Source organism: Ornithodoros turicata, unplaced genomic scaffold (assembly GCF_037126465.1).
Source record: "Ornithodoros turicata isolate Travis unplaced genomic scaffold, ASM3712646v1 ctg00000746.1, whole genome shotgun sequence".
NCBI lineage: Eukaryota > Metazoa > Arthropoda > Arachnida > Ixodida > Argasidae > Ornithodoros > Ornithodoros turicata.
Window position 1 is genome coordinate 3441247 of NW_026999400.1, and position 16851 is coordinate 3458097.

Sequence of the window (16851 nt, forward strand, 5' to 3'; positions counted from 1 at the left end):
TTCGCCAGGTAGGTTACATGTCTAATCACAAGCTTCAAGAAGCGGCAACGGCGCTAAGAAAAAAAAAAGAGAAAGAGAGAACGCAGCAAAAACACGTGGTTGAGCGCAATGTCTGGGACCAGTCTGATAGGCTGATAGGTAATCCAAGAAATCTGCGACATAATTCTTATCGGGTATACCGGCAAAAAAGGTAGGGACCAATATTATCAGTTGCACATGTGCTTGCTGTGGCAAAGCCAACCCGGCATCAAGGCGTTGTGCCACCAATAAGCACAGCTGCTGAAGCTGACTGCGGACCGAATGCGACATTGCAGATACCGTAGTCGACGTACCTTGGGGCGGAAGCACCGTTAGCACTTGGGTCTCATCGGCTGGATTTCCCGGTCCTGCAGTCACTGGGCCCCCTCCCAGTCCTGCTGCCGGCCTCTCCTCCGAGCTGGACAACTGGTATACAGGGGATTGCGCATCGCGAGAGTGAAAGGGCACCTCTTCACTGACACGGCGGCTTGACCGAGGACAAAAAGTGCAATAAAGAAATGCTCTCGCATTTACAAAATACTTGTGACCCGATGTCGTCAGGGTCACCGCGTCATGAGTGTGTGCAACGCCCGAAAACACCTGAAATGGCAAAAAGCGCTGTTCATGCGTCGACACAGCGTTCCTTCATTTCATGTGTAAGGCTCCCAGAAAACCAACTTATGGACGCCTTTGCATGCTCCAGTTTTTCTGGTGTGATCAAATCAGCTGATCCAACACTCACGCCCAGTAACTCGGCAAGCCTTTCCAGAGTGATGCGTCTGTTTTGACGGATGAGATCATCTGAGGCACGAACAGTTTTGACCCGTGCAACAGTGTGCGGGCGGCCAGGTCGTGGCAAGTCGAGCACGTAAGTCTCGCCTCCACTTACGCGCCTACCCATACACTTGTTGTAGTAATAAGCACGCGTTCCTTATCTGATAGTGGGCCTCGGTTGGTGTCACCTCTTCACACACAAGAAAACGTATGACCGACCGTTGTTCCTCCCTGATACAGACCTGAGCGGGGGTGGGGGATAGCCGTTTCTAATCAGTTGTCGCGTGCGCCATGCTCAGGAGGCACAAACACAACACAGTTATTAAGTGCGATATCGAACTCAGAATTTTAATTAGGGTTTTGAGACCACCCTCGTATATTGACGTGACAGTCTTAATGAACGCAGTGGAGGAGTAGAATGTTCGAGTACTAAGCAATTCACCTCGAGCACTCGCACATGATCCATAGCAAAAATGGTGCAGGTAGAATCACGCAGCACGTTCCCCAAGCATTGACCCGTCGCCGCAACGGACGAAATCTGACTTCGTGGCCTCTTGCTAAACGGGAATCTCAATATTACCGTGCCCTTGAAGAAACTGGTCAAGTGTGGGTTCCGGATGTCCTGACGCCATCTCAATTTGTCGTCACCAAATGTTTCAACTGATCTTGGGCACTGTATAGATATTATACTGCCACCCCCTCTCCTTTCTTTCCCCCTCTCTGCTCCTCTATCAGAAGTAGTGTGCATGAAGACATTCCACAATGATTGTTCGGAATATGAAAACGTTCAGTTCCGAACCTTTATTCACAAAGCCATGTCACAACCAACCATATGTCTTCGAAATTGTTCCAAGATTGCAAAGCCTCCTCAGGTATAATATAGGTTGATCGAAGCAGGCTATACACTGGAATTGCGATATTTGGGCACTATTGGTGCACCCGTCAAACCGCTTCGACTACTCCGACGAAAATGACTTCCCTGCAATACGTCCACTTGAAATAATGTGTAGAGCTTTTTAAACACAGTGTCCACAATCTTGTACTTCAGGCTGTTGAGGCCATCCTTGCGAGTGCGGCTATCCCACTTATCCAGGATGGTAGCCCTGCGCAAATGACACACGATAAAGCCGTATTATACCTTGAGGTACGTCTGGTATGCAGTTACCTTCCTGAATTCGGCTCTACCGCAGTGTGATGCAGAGAAGCATACCTTCCTATGCTGCAGCTGTAACGGTGAATGGTATGTCCACTCGATCGAAGTCTAGAAATTAGGCAATGCAGAAGAGTTATTTACTAAATGCGTGGAACTTCACGGATGATGGCTCTTTTGTACCCTACACTGTTAAAACAGAACTTCACCACATAGCACGCTACTAGCCAACCATCATACCGAATGATATAATTTTGTGTCATGATTTGTTCAAAACAGGGGGGAGGCGCCTATCTGGGCGCCTCCCCCCTGTTTTGAACAAATCATGACACAAAATGATATCATTCGGTATGATGGTTGGCTAGTAGCGTGCTATGTGCTGAAGTTCTGTTTTAACAGTGTAGGCATCAAGCACATGGTGGAAGCTCCCCCAAGAGAACTACATCCGTGTAATAACAATGCTCTCCTACCCTGTGTGCAGTCCAGCCTAGGGGGCCCTGTAACATTGACAATGTACCTTGCTTTTCTCTAAGCGACGCGGAGCTCACCACACTTCACCCGGTTGACCCCAACTTGTTACACAGTAAACACTTTTGTTTTCTATACTATGACCGTGCGCAGTGCAAGGTATTGTGTGTGTATTCATTATTAAAATTACGGACAAGCGTTTTTTGTTAGGCTCACACGTCTGACGAGAACTGCTGCTTTTTTATGTTATAATTTTTATTGATTATGAACGGACGATCCAAATACATATTGGAAAGAAAGACCTCTTTTTTTCTTGTTTTACGTAACTCGGATCGTAGTATCAAAATCTGAAATATGCAACCTAGTCATGTTTCCTTTCCGCACCATGTGTTTATCCTCTATCCTACTTTATCCTACTAAGCGTACGGGGGAAACCATTTATGCAACGTCCAGTGCAGCTGATCCAGTGCTGATCCAACGTCCAGTGCATGATGGGGGTAGGCTGCTAGTTTACAGTGCAGCGTGTACTGTAAACCAGAGTTCGAGGTAACTCGTTACAAGTAACTCGTTACTGTAACTAAGTTCCTTTTTTTGGTAACTTGTAACTTAACTCGTTACTTTTGCACCGTGGTAACTTTCAGAGGAACTCGTTCCTTTTTCAGGTAACTTTGCCAAAGTAACTTAAGTTCCAAGTTACTTTTAACTCGCTTTTCACTCACGTCCACATATTTTCTTGCTTTCTCTCCGGTTCTTTCATTTGCCACATTTGACATTTTTTTGCCAAAAAAACGTGATATTCAATCAACGACAGTATTTTATTCAGGAAGAAAAAACCGCTGCCATTGAAATGAAGCTGAACCATTGTGCGCCCACAGGAAGTAAGATGCAAAGCGTTCCAATAGACCTCTACCAGAGAAACGTCATCATGACATTGGTAGACAGACTCAAACCGAAACAAATCGGAAGGAGAGGGCTGGGTTCCACGAACGGGCACTTGTTCGCTGTCCCATTGAAAGAAAAGTAGGACCGAGGGTCGCGTCCCTTTAAGGGACCATATTGTAATCCCCTCAAGACAGTGGCATTCGTGCCTTGTTCACCTCTAGCTTCGAGCGTAGTTCAATTCTACCAAATTTTGGCGCTGTCGAACACTACGACGTCATTTGTTTACAAACAGGGAGGGGCCTATTGTTGAACACAAACGAAAACGAAAAGCGTGTTGCACTCCTCCGCAGGCAACGCAAGGTCTAACTCAACTGCTCACGCGCGCTGCACCTGCATAATGCTATTTTGTGTCCGAAGTAACTTGGAAGTAACTCGTTCTTCTTATTAAGTAACTCAGTTACTGCGAGTTACATTTCAGGCTGAAGAACTTCGTTATTAACTTAGTTACATTTTGCACATGGTAACTTAACTTGTAACGAGTTCTTTTTGACGGGTAACTTCTCAATCTATGCTGTAAACTACAGGGTGTTACCCTATAAAAGTCTACCCGTGCCGCCATGCCGTATTCGCCAATTACTCAGTGCAGTTGGCACATTGTGCGATCTTTATATAAAGCTTATAAGGACATTTAATCTTGGTAAATTTCACGGTGATTGAGTGTCGCAGCACGAGGTTATAACTCAAAACGTGCAATTCCCATAGTCAAAACAATCAAGATGGCGTCGTTGAGAAGAGCACTTGACATGCTGCTCCCCAGACGACGACGTGTCGCATATCCTGCCAGCCGGATGGAACTGCAGTTTTCATTTCGCTTTCGTGTAACTGTCGTATTTTGCTCAGAAGTAAGCAACGTGAGGAACCAAAAATGCCGACGTATACTCAGCAGACGACACCCAAAAGGGATGTCGTCTGCTAACTGAGAGGCGCCATCTTGGCTGTTTTCACTACAGGAACATCACGTTTTGCGCTATAACTTTGCGTTACGGTGCTCAATCACTTCGATATTTACCATGATGGAATGTCCTTATGAGTTTTATACGTAGGCAACACATTGTACCGCCTGCATTGAGTAATTGGCGAGCACGGCATGCCGGCGCGGGTAGACTTTTATAGGGTAACACCCTGTATATCTTCCTGACCGGCGTTGAATAACTTGACGCTCCTAGCCGGGCGGTTTTATTGGAAGGCTCCCATTGCGCAAAGGGTTAGCGTAAGGGTAAGTGAGAATCGTACTCGTTGGAGGCGGTATGCAAGAGGCTATATTACACTCGATGAAAATGGAGGGAGTCGTTTCCTTACCGACGAGACATGTCGTCGTCTTCAGCTCCCCAACCCCAGTAGATATTAGAATAGCCATTCACCCTCTCCATTTGCTCTCTTCCGACAGCCGAGACTCCTCCAAACATACTATCGTACACGAGCCTGCATTCCGTAATACATATTATGTTCACTTGCTCAAGTCTTGCGACTCCATGCATCCGAAACATGCATGGTTGCTACATACAATGTAAGTATTACATTCTATGAATTAGTGTGAAATATAGATATGTAGGCGATGTTTGAAGCATTACTCATTAGCGGGACACTGGTAAGTTGTTATAACTCGGGGTTCTGGCTTTTTGCAAAAAGTCAATATATGTCCCCTTAATTTGGAACTGCGTTCTCAGTGCTTCGGTATTCATGAAAAGTGTATTCCGGTCATTGCCTGAAGCGGTATAGAAGGAAATTGCCATTTTGTATGAGGAAATGTTTTCGCTTGTCATGTGCGCTAAACTCATAATTTTCAGAGTGCGTCATGTGTGCTTTTCTATAGAGAATGCCCTTCCCACTCGGTTTTAGGCTTGCTATGCTCAGACAAGGCCATGACCATCGAAATGAAATGATGTGTAAGCATCCCTTCTGTTCCAGATGGGAGAGCATAGTGATGCACTTGTGTGTAGTACAGCAAATACGGGGAGTTTCTTATTTTCTTTTTTTTTCTGTTGGGTCCTGCTGTTCGCCTTAACAGTCAAGTTATTTCCAGTGCTATGGTGTAGCCACCCAGATTGGGGCATTTGTTTTTAGCCTAATTATTTCTGAAAAAAAAAAATCCGGAACTCTCGCCACCGAATTTCTGTAAAAATAAACTCTGATAAACCCCCACCAAATCTCTGTAAAGATAAATGCCGAAGACTAAAAACCCTAGTTATAACATACTGGCATAGGTGTAGGAGAATAGTGAATCATTTACTCCATAATATACAAATATTTGATGCAGCTCTCTTCTTGTTATGAAACTTATTGTGCGCTTCGAAGCAGATAAGCACATACTTATCTGTGTCAAATATCACGCGATTGAAGTCTTGTTAGCGTACTTCGGAGTGTACACCATGTACAGTAGGGTTCGGAATCCCGAGCCGTTTTTACAGTCCCCGGATATCGGGATCTCTAAATAATATGAATCTCGGGATCCCGTGTCGTGCCGGGAAGGTATTGGGATTGTCTGCAACTATCTCCAGGATGCCGTACAGGATTTGTATCCGCCTGTATACATCCACCCTATCACAAACTGCGATACAGCGCGCGTTTCCTGTCATTCCCACGGAAGACTCTAGTGGAAGAAACCGAAAAAAAAAAAAAAAAAATCTCGCACCGTGCCGGAATATCGAGCGTTGGTCTCTTCTTGTCTTGTGGCTGCGCCCTAGGATACTTCTCGCAGTTATCAGAACACGAGAAGGCATGCCGTTCAGCACTGGTATACTTGCGCTGCAGCTAAGATCAATGACATTTTCCCGTCATCCGGTGGAGTATTCTGCGGAACGTCGCTTGTGAGAGTACATGGAATGGTGCGCTTTGCATTTCTCCCCTGTTATTGCTCCACAGTAACATTCATGTTCTCGTCTGGAGCAGCAGAGTCTAGTTTTCTGAAAAGGCTGTCTCCGTTTTCACTTTTCACTTTCAAACCTATCGTGAGGATTTAAAGGAAAAAGATTTTCTGCGTAGAGATATAGATAATCTGGCAGTATTCTGTGCAGCCCTGTGGACTGGAAGACTCCTTCTGATTTCGTAGGGGCTTTAATGCTACTTGAGGGCTGTTCTTGGTCACGGCTTGCGCTGTTCGCATCAGTTGGCAGCCATGTTCAGTCGTGTGGTTCGGTTTCGGATTGCAAATGATATTTTTCGGTGAAGGGATACTTGAAACCAAAAGTTACGCCGTACAGCCTAGCATGCATTGTGAAGAAAGACGAAATTTATTATCCCTCAATCCCGAGACTTGGCCTCTCGAAATCCCGGGATTTTGAGACATGAAATTATGCCGAAATCCCGGGATCCGAACCCGAACTTACAGCCCAACAGACACGGAGACAACGAGACATGGAGCCAAAGGAACGCGGAGACATGTATTTTTACTCGCACATGGGTAGCATATCCGAAAGAACCGTAGGAGGGATCTCGAAGCTATTTTTTTTCTAGCACTCGTGTGTGAACCCAACACGTGAAATACATTAAGAACATCCTGTGACCAGATGACCCCAAGGAGCATTAAACGTACAAGTTCTGCATTGAGAGTACCACGTCCTACAGCACTACGTCCCAGAAGCGCTGCTATTCCAATTCCCTTCCATTTGAGTGACGGCAATGACAAACACTTTCTGATTATTGGGGGCACTTCGGATGGCCAGTGACATACGTGCATTTCTTCCTGCTACACGTTCTCGGGCGGATCCAGACTCTGGGTTTGGGGGGGGGGGGGGAGACAGTTTCTTTGTCAGAGCGCGTAGTGGGGGAGGGGAGAGAGGGATATCCAATGTATAAAATGACGTTGCGGGGGCCATCGCCCCCCCCCCCCCCTGGATCCGCCACTGTACATGTTACAGGCATCACTTTCTCTTTTAATATTCGACTCAGCTCATACACGATGCATGTACACGATTTAAGACTATATAATCGTACCTATAGCCAAGTTTCTGGACACATGTTGACATGTGCCTGGGTAGGTCAGTACAAGCGTAGATGTTATGGTCCGTCTCTGGAAGGAGGTCGACGTCGTGGAATATAAAGCAGTCGTAATCGTACAGCTCCTTCGCCAGCTCAAAACCAATGTTGAAGAGTTTCGCGCGGTTGAAGTCACCTTTCCCCATCTGTAAAGTGCATGCAGTCGCGAAATTGTCAACATCTATTTATGTACGCTATCTATGGTATATAGGCGGCCTTGGGGCGCGCAGCACCTCCAAAGCGCAGACAGTGTTTTTAATGAACAGTGTCAGTCCTTTTCCGTACTGTCACCTCTGCCTCTCTCACGCCCCATTCGGAGCCTCACCCATTTTCTGATCAAGCTTCGTCCCGCCCGCCATACCCCGTTCCCCAGCCTGAGCAGGTAATTGCCTCTCGTGCTCCGTGATGTATTGTTACGAACAGCACAGCGTCATGATGGCAATAGTAGAGACGCAGTGTTGCGGATTTGAATCCACGGATTTGATTTAAATCCGGATTTAAATCCACCGGAGGGCTGGCGGATTTGATTTGCGATTTGATTTGCGCAAAAAAATATGGGTAGGATTTGGATTTGGATTGAATCGCATTTTCCACTAATGCTTTGGATTTGGATTCAATCGCATATTCGAGGTATGATTTGGATTTGGATTCAATCGCATTTTCCACGAATGATTTGGATTTGGATTGAATCGCCCCTTTTTCACCGGATTTGCGTGTGGATTTCGCCAAGCTCCCTCACAAGATGCATGTATTTGAAATTGAGCGAAGCGCAGTTTCGCATTCTACACCAATTGATGTGACCTTGTCTGAAATCTGCACACGCACTAGCGGCGTCCTCTCTCCAGAGCGACAGGAGTAGCTGTTTTGTTCCATTCACTTCCCCTCACCGCACCGAGGGAACACCAGGTGCAGTTCTTTGAACGCAGTTAACGTTATTCTGTCGATTGGACGGCACCTTTCCCGTGGACCTCTAGCTGAGTCTTCAAGCACGACCCGTTTCAAGCTTGCCAAATCATGTCGCGAAATTCTTGGTCTTCGCCATCATATGGAACGCATATAGGTACACGCATTCACGTCAAAACAAAGTAAAAACGAACAATAAATATACCACATCCTATAATTTCGTGATTTCAGGAAGGCAAGCCTTTCCTACTCCCACGGATAATCCTGGCACTCTTCCTCGCATACCCTTTTTTTTTTCTCTTGATTACAACGGTCTGTACTGCGCGAGGAAAATTTTTACAAAGCCCCGAAACGTGAGCATTAAAATAGACCCATGGGCTACATGTTTAGTATAAGTACTGTAGAAGTGGTTTTTTCCGCGTGGAAAATATTTTCGCGTTTTCGAGCAGAGCTGCTTTGAGGATTGATTCGCGAGAACTTCGCGACACAGGTTTCCGGGAGTGCTTTGCTCTTGCATATCGTGCCGCCGTCAATACTCGGGCATATTTCGGCACGTACTAAGACATCCGTTGTTCACGTGGATTGCGGCATTCTAGGTCTATTCCTTTCTTCTCCTCACAGAGGTAGGAGGAAATGTCCTGTCAAATGGCCTTTAGGGTCCCTGTAGGGGGCCATAGTACTGGCCGTGCGCAAGTTAGCCGGTTTATTTTAGCAGTTCTTATTAATTCATTAATTCATTCAAGCTGGTTTTGAGAATGCGGGGAAAGACATGTTCTGGCTTCGTGGTATAGTGGTATATTCCATGTATAGTGCAAAGCGTTTATAGGAGTAACAAAAGCATAATGAATTTTCATTTCTTTTCATCATGCCTGATGGGACAAAACAATCTTCTACGCTAAGTTAAACTGCCTATGCTACATGGAGTAGAAAGGGTCAGGTAGTCGCGGTATAGCGTCGAACGCCGAACGATTTTCGCCATCATATGGCCAGAGTTATTCGCGGCAACTTAAATTCGCGATTTTGGAGGTGTGCGCGAAAAACGCGAAAAATAATTCCGCGCGAAAAAAACCACTTCTACAGTATTCGTAGCATGTTCCACGATTTATTAACGATCCAATTAGTTGTGACCCCCAGGGTATAGTAACCAACGACCTGTGGTCTTTCGAGTACTGATGGTACACTCTTAAAAATGAACTTCACCACATAGCACGCTCCTAGCCAACCATCACCCCCCGAATGACAACGTTCTCGCCCTAGATTTGTTGAAAACGGGAGGAGGAGCCTATTTTGTGCCGTGCATAATGTTCACAAAATAGGCTCCTCCTCCCGTTTTCAGCAAATCAGGGGCGAGAACGTTGTCATTCGGGGTGATGGTTGGCCAGGAGCGTGCTATGTGGTGAAGTTCATTTCTAAGAGTGTAGAAATCGACGCACACTCTTCAAAATGAACTTCACCGCATAGCACGCTCCTAGCCAACCATTATCGTGAATGATATCGCTATCTGTCCTGATTTGTTGAAAACGGGAGGCGTACGCCTTTTCTGTGACAATTATGAACAGCATAAGTGTCACAGAAAAGGCGTACGCCTCCCGTTTCCATCAAATCAGGGCAGATAACGATATGCAAACAACTCAGGGAAAAGAGGTGCTGACGCCAGGAATCGAACCTGGGTCTTCTGATTTCTGATTTTCTGATTTCTGATTTCTGGGCGTTTGAGGCTTACTTGTCTGTGTCGTCCCTAATTGTTGGTCTGCCTCGGCCAAATCTCGTTGTCTAAGGCAGATAACGATATCATTCGAGATTATGGTTGGCTAAGAGCGTGCTATGCGGTGAAGTTCATTTTTAAGAGTGCAGGCGTGTGTTTTTGGGCGTAGCTGAGCCTAGGCCCCCGATAGGAATTCCTTCACTCAGGCGTGTTCGCCCGGTGCTAAATGACGAGGAGGTTCCTGACCCAAAATCTGCTTTTGATAAGGTGTACCATACCTGTTCATGCCCCGTGAAGCCCGAGTCAACACCAACACAATACGTGATGATGGAGAAGGGGGTTGTGCACCGCCCCTCCCAGAGTGAGCCAGTCATCTACACTCTTAAAAATGAACTTCACCACATAGCAGGAGGAGGAGGAGGAGGAGGAGTGTCGTTGGGAGGAACCCGAGAGGTCTGTCTGCCTGATTAGGCGGCATGTTTCTCGGGAAGGGAAAGGTGGTGGAGAGGAGGAGAGGAAAGGGTGAAGTGGAAGACCGAGCGGAATCCGCTCGGGGGAGGATAGCTGCGTCCATGGGCCGACTTCAGGGGAACTGTGCCGGCATACGCCTATTACACATCTGAGGGAAACCCAGGAAAAACCCCAGACGGCACAGCCGGCCCGCGGATTCGAACCGCGGACCTCCCAGTCTCCAAGCGCACGCGTTACCGCTGCGCCACCGGAGCTGGTACCACATAGCACGCTCCTAGCCAACACCATCCCGAATGACAACGTTCTCGCCCCTGATTTGTTGAAAACGGGAGGAGGAGCCTATTTTGTGCCGTGCACAAAATAATGGCTAGGAGCGTGCTATGCGGTGAAGTTCATTTTTAAGAGTGTAGGGTGCATGATAGGGTACCTCATGAACGTCCCGGTTGCGTTCTCTGCGCCGGAAAAGATTGGTGCAAGATCACGGGCGGCGTCAGAAATACCAGTCAGTGTAGCACAAAGCATCTTACTAAGTATGTGATCTATGACCTCCCGCTGTCATGTAGAAAATCACACATTGGACAAACGGATCGATTCCTTAATGTAAGGCTGAGAGAACACGCCGCCACCTTGAGAGGAGCCCCTGCAGGCCACTTGGCGTGGCAATAGTAGTATTAGTAGTGGTGGTAGTATTAGTGGTGGAGTATCAGTGGTGGTAGTAGTAGTAGTGGTGGTGGTAGTAGTGGTAGTCGTCGTCGTCATCGTCGTATCCTTTTTGTGTCAGAGTGGCCTTTGGCACTTCTTCACGGTAGTCGTGTCATTGCCTCTGGGCTGAAAAAAGATGACCTTCTTGGTTCATTTCCTTCCTTGCTTGCATTCCTTTCACTCCGTGCACCTTCACTCCAGTAGGGGGCGCTTCGTAGTTTCCACTTCCGCCATTTCCGCTCCTCTGGGCGTCGTGCGTCATGGTGTGGTTGTGATGGGTGTCAGTTCTTTCCCCAGTATTGTGCTGGAATTCGCTGTCGGTGTTGCTCTTAGGGTTGCCTTGGTTGTCGCGAAACAGAGGACGTCGGCGATGTTGCCGTTCCTTGATGGCAGCGGTCCACAGATGCCGCTGTCCGCTCCCGTTGTTATTGGCATGTTTATGTTCGCCGCCCTACACTGCGGAGTTTCTGTCGGGTTGTCAATAATATTAAATCTGAATTAAAACTTTGATTTAAACGAAATTTGCGTCGTTCGTATGCTGAGCACCCAGGCTGTCAAATACGCCAGGAGTATAAAATTGTATGCCTCGCTTCCTGCTTTACAGCACCTTTAAACGATTCTGAGTTGCAATAGTTGACAGGCAGGCAGGATGCCTCGTTACAAGCAATTTTCCAACCAAACGTAAATTACCTGCTCGACAACGTAGATGCCGTAGTCGAGTTCTTGTTTCCGTAGTAGTTGGTGCATATGGTTCAGGAACGTACGCAAGTGGCTGTCTCGGTCACGATATGGCACTACGACGGCTACGCGATGTCGAGCCACACAGTGCTTCGGCATCCAGCGACCTCCGGGCTGCACGTCGGAGAACAGCACTTCTAATAGTTTCATTTCCTCTGGTCTTCGAATGATTCGCAAAACACCAGCTGTAAAAACCAGAGTGCAAGGATGCGTTGAGAGGTCAAGACACACTATGAGACGTGCTATTAGACAGCTCGTGCGTGGCCACGTTACTTCAGCAACTAATGTGCGCCTGTCTACGTGTTTTTCAGCTTCCTTTGGATTATTCATTTCCGTTCTGGATGTTCCGTGGCAGATCCTGCGCACGTGGAAGATCACGAACAATTGGTGGCAAAACGCCTCTGAGATTAGTGTCTCTAACATGGTAGAATTTGATTCTCGTTGTTCCAGTATGTACATGCAGCGAAACATGGCTGCGTATTCATATCCTTCATATCCTTCAAGCGTATTTTTTATCGAACCGCAATCCAATACGACCCCATTTACGACTATACAGAACTGAACCGAATTAGGTAAGCTCGATTTCATAACGACGCACAAAGATTCGGTGTACTTCGATGATAAAGTACGAGTCTTTCATCCCGGGACACGCTCAGGCACAAGATTAAAAAAGTAAAAAAAAAAAAAACACAGAACGACTGAGATCAGAAGTTACAGGAAAAGGAAATCTGTACCACGACTACCTACGGAAATTTCGAAATCCGGGTATTCCTTGTTGTACTCGGAGTCCCAAGGCAGCTTTGGCTCGCGTCCCAACGTATCCGTTACTCGCTGTCCTTTGAAGGAGTCTATTTGTGTCTGATACTCCTGTCACACGGGCAGTCTTCAATGATCATCGAAACAAACTGCCATTGAACATGTGCGTAGCGCCACATAGCGTGTAACGCGTCAACAGCATTGGATTCAATGTGCTCTGATAGGTTGACGCATTACATTCTACAGGGTTAGTCTCGCAAACGTTACACATTTTGATCGCATCATAAAAATAGAAGACGGGGTTTATCCAACACCAGACTTTGCAGACTGGTAGCCATTTGTCTGAAGTTTTGTTGGAATTTTTTGTGAGCATTATGGCCCTGTAGAAGAAAAATTGAAAATCAAACAAAATTTTACTCTATGCATTTTCTATGGCCTATATCTCACTCAAAAGCCGCCATTTTCTGCTGTGTGCGCTTCATTTTCATTTCACCACACACAGGTGACATCGGCGTACAGAACAAGACTGGAACAAGAGGATTGGTGCATCGATACATACGATAGGAACTTTTATCACACCTAGCTTCAGATGGACGAAGTAGTCCTCTCCACACTGCCTGTACGACACTTCACCACTGAGATTCTCGTCTGCTGTCAACGTAATCCAGTTTGCGTCCAGTTTAATCCAGTTTCATCCAGTTATCGTTTCATAATAACGTCGGAATCGGCATGTCACATCGTTGTAGGCAGCGCTACCTGTGTGGAGTGATGTGCACGTGAAGCAGACACAAGAAAAACTGGCGGTGTTTGTGGGGGATATAGGCCATCGAAAACGCATGGGGCGAGATTTTGCTTTATTTTTAATTTTATTCCTACATGACCATAGCGCTTACAAAAAATTAGAATGAAACTTCAGATAAATGGCTATCAGTCTGCAGAGTTTCGGATGGGTTAAACCTAGTCTTCTATTGTTACAGTGCGATCGAAATGTATAACTTTGCTAGAATAACCCTGTAGATTGCGCTACGCGCATGTTCAATGGCCGTTGGTTTCGACGATCACTGAAGACTGCCCGTGTGACAAGGGTATTATCTGTGGGTATTAACTTGGAAATAGTCAATCGGTAACGTGCTGGCTTGCTGAGGTCGAAACCGCAGGTTTTCATCAGATCGAATACTTTTGTTGGAAAGGGTATAGTGCATTTTGTAATTTACCATTCAGCGTTACTCTGCGTGAAGTTGTACGGTGTAATACAAGATTGGAGGCCAACCTTGTGCAAAGCGCTGGAATCGTCGAGATTTGAAATTCTCGCTTACAGAGACGTATGCGTGACTTTATGCGACGCCACTGTGACGCCACGAGGGAGACGACCCTCTGTTTACAAACATGTGACGTCACGAGAAAAACGATATGGTTATCCAAGTCGTCGGCTGATAAGCTGATAAGGCTGATAGGCGCCCACCAGCATTGCATGCGATAACACTGCGAAGGGTTGGATCAAGAGAGGCCAACCAACCTTCCATGTCGCAGGGATTGGTAAACGGGGATGCAAAGCCACCTCGACGCAAAACGCACTGCTGAGCTCTCGTTTATTAGACCATCCGAAGGCGGAGCTTTTCGGATAAATTCGTATTGCTTTATTTTTTACTGAGGTACTCTTTTGCGATTTCGGAATAAATTCGAAAGCCCAAATACCAAACAGCTTGATGAATGCGCATGAGAAAACAAGGAAACGTTCCGGCCCGCACAAAACGCAAAGCAGCTGCTTAATACAACAGATTTAATACTATAGTATTAAATCTGTTGTATTAACAACATACGTATGTTGCGATAGCACGATTGGTATAAAAATGATCCGAGCTAGCAGATCGAATAAGTTCTTCCTTCGGCTGTCAAAAGATCTGCATTACATGTATGATATACTAATGTAGCAAAGTATCTGCATCTTGTCTTTACTTGTATGAGTTGGAAAACGGACGCTAGCAGAGGGAAGACACGAGCGAATGCAATATTGACGCTTCCCAGTCAGAGTTGCAGCAAAGTAGGACTATTACTTACTCAGAAGAGGCGGGTATAACGGGCACACTGGTGTGGGTTCTGATTTCTCTATCGGCGACTCGAAGTAACCACAACGTGTTTTCACGTAGTCGGCACCCAGTACGTTGTATCCGACGCGGGCGAAGCGTGCGCCGTTAGATCTTTCTGGAGAACTTCGACGGTGTAATTGCGCCTTGCTCAAGAGGTAGCCAGTCAGAAAGGACGCCACGAACGTGGTGACGACAAGGTTACACATTACCACGGGAAAGATACCTCGTGCCCTCGTTGAACGTGGCATTTCGGCTACCTCTTCTTCTTCTTCTTCCACCACTAGGAACAGTGGCCACCTCGTCGGACGCAGGGGCCACAAATAATTTTCTCCTTCTTCTTCTATCTTATAGTGTGGCGCAAATTACTTTAGTTCGGTACAGCTAGAGGTACAGCGTGAACGATCGGAGATTCTTTTCTTCTTCTACACAGTCGCTGAAGTGATCTACAACGATCTGTGTTCGTGGGCATGATATGTGCAGTGGTTCTGAAACATTGCTTCAAGGTTAACTGCCGGCTGTTTTAAAATTAATAATACATTTGAACGGTATGCTATAGTCTTACACATTCTGAAGCTCTAATCCCATTTTGCAGATGTGCAGACACACCTTGCACTTCCGAAAGCAAACGAAAATCATTGTCGATCCATTCATTGGCAGATCCGACGGAAATGCGTTGGCATTAAAACTTGAAAACCCTTTGGGAACTCACCTTCACAACGCTACACAACCCTTCAACGACCCTACACAACGCTAATGCAAGGCAGCTCTCGAAGGCAAACGAGCCTTTCGGGATTCCTCCTATTCAGCTTGTCGGCGCTGTTTCGCAGCCTTAGCCTTCGTTCGCCGCCGCTCCTCCGCATAACACATGGCACGCCCATGCAGACACGTCTGAACCTCATACTTCCTCCGTGGTTCAGTTGGAGTATTTTACCTGCTCTTACAGTTTAAGAAGAGATGATATGTATCTGAGAGTGCCACAACAAAGGACTAACGTTGGACTACAAAAAATGGGGTACAAAGGTCCAAAGCTATGGAACGCACTCCCATTACAATATAGACAAATGAATAATTTCCCAGCTTTTAAAAAATACTTGAAAGTCTTCATTTTGTCGGTGATGTGATGGGATTGACGTCAGCCTTGTTCTATCCTTTTGTGTATTAATCGATATAGATATATAGTGTTTCCCCTTTTTTGTGGTATCTCGAAGTTATTTTTGCGTGTAATTGATGCAGATATCACTTTTTTTTCTGTCTTTTTTTCTTTTTTGTTATGATAGTTTATGTTTACAAACTGGTTATAACCCGGTAGGCCCACAAGACGTGCGTTTATTGCTGTGTACTATCATGTTCGGGACAGCAGCACAGGCTTTGTCCTCGCTGTCCCACACCTATCATGTGTACCTAAAGCTCAAAATAAAAATATTTTGATTTGAAATATTTTGATTTGATTTGAACCCACAGGGGTGACATAAATCCGCCATCTTTGTAACTACCCTCAAGCGGGTGCTCTTTGCAAAGCCGCCACCTTGTCCTGGTCGCACGTCATAGGAAACGTCATTTTGAGGTCATGTGGCTTCGTTTGCATGTCGTTTTGCCGCTTACAGACATATTTCCGTCGTCATAAAGCCAAGAGATGAACGTATTTTGCCAGCGTAAACTATGCTGCGCTTCTTCCGCAACATATCGTAGCCCATCGCATCGGCTCTGTGAGCCTTAAGGCGCGGTCGTCATCACACTTTTGAAAGTCGTCAACAGTACGAGGCGTCATGTGCAAAACTGCGCGTTTTACTGCGAGATTATCGGATAAAAATAATTACAGTGGTAGGAAGACATCCAAAACGTCGAGCAGAAACAACAACCGCATTGTTTACAAACAGTTTGGCCTCCGATCACGGCCGCCGCCATATTTGAAATCACGTGTTCCTTCACGTTTGCTGTGACGGGGAGCTTCTGGGGAGCACTGCAGCTGAAGCGCATTTTGCCATTTAATGTTAGGAAAGTTAAAATCCCCCATGAGAACTATTTCACTGGATGAATACCTTGTGGATATATTGCTAAGGACGAGGCGCAGTTTATCGATTTCCGCTGTATTACGAGCCCCTACCGACTGAATTGAACTTGTTCGATTGATCACATTATAAATCTGCCTATACAACCGCGGT

At 46.2% G+C, this 16851-nt stretch overlaps 1 protein-coding gene across 1 annotated transcript; it reads right to left on the reverse strand.

Moving 5' to 3' along the window:
• Nucleotides 1-1611: 1611 nt before the first annotated feature.
• On the reverse strand, nucleotides 1612-14986 carry LOC135374781 (beta-1,4-N-acetylgalactosaminyltransferase bre-4-like). Its single transcript, XM_064607712.1, has 6 exons — nucleotides 14661-14986; nucleotides 11799-12031; nucleotides 7286-7473; nucleotides 4652-4774; nucleotides 1958-2053; nucleotides 1612-1895 (listed from the first exon to the last, which is right to left on the reverse strand). The coding sequence occupies exons 1-6, from the start codon at nucleotides 14935-14937 to the stop codon at nucleotides 1691-1693; spliced, it is 1122 nt and encodes a 373-aa protein (XP_064463782.1). The 5' UTR covers nucleotides 14938-14986; the 3' UTR covers nucleotides 1612-1690.
• Between the last annotated feature and the right edge of the window lie 1865 nt (nucleotides 14987-16851).

Coding starts and splice junctions, on each gene's coding strand:
- LOC135374781 (XM_064607712.1), bottom strand. CDS start 14,937: ATGCCACGTTCAACGAGGGCACGAGGTATCTTTCCCGTGGTAATGTGT. Junction 7,474..11,798: donor GCATCTACGTTGTCGAGCAG/GTAATTTACGTT, acceptor TGCACTTTACAG/ATGGGGAAAGGTGACTTCAA. Junction 2,054..4,651: donor GACGACGACATGTCTCGTCG/GTAAGGAAACGA, acceptor CCTAATTTCTAG/ACTTCGATCGAGTGGACATA.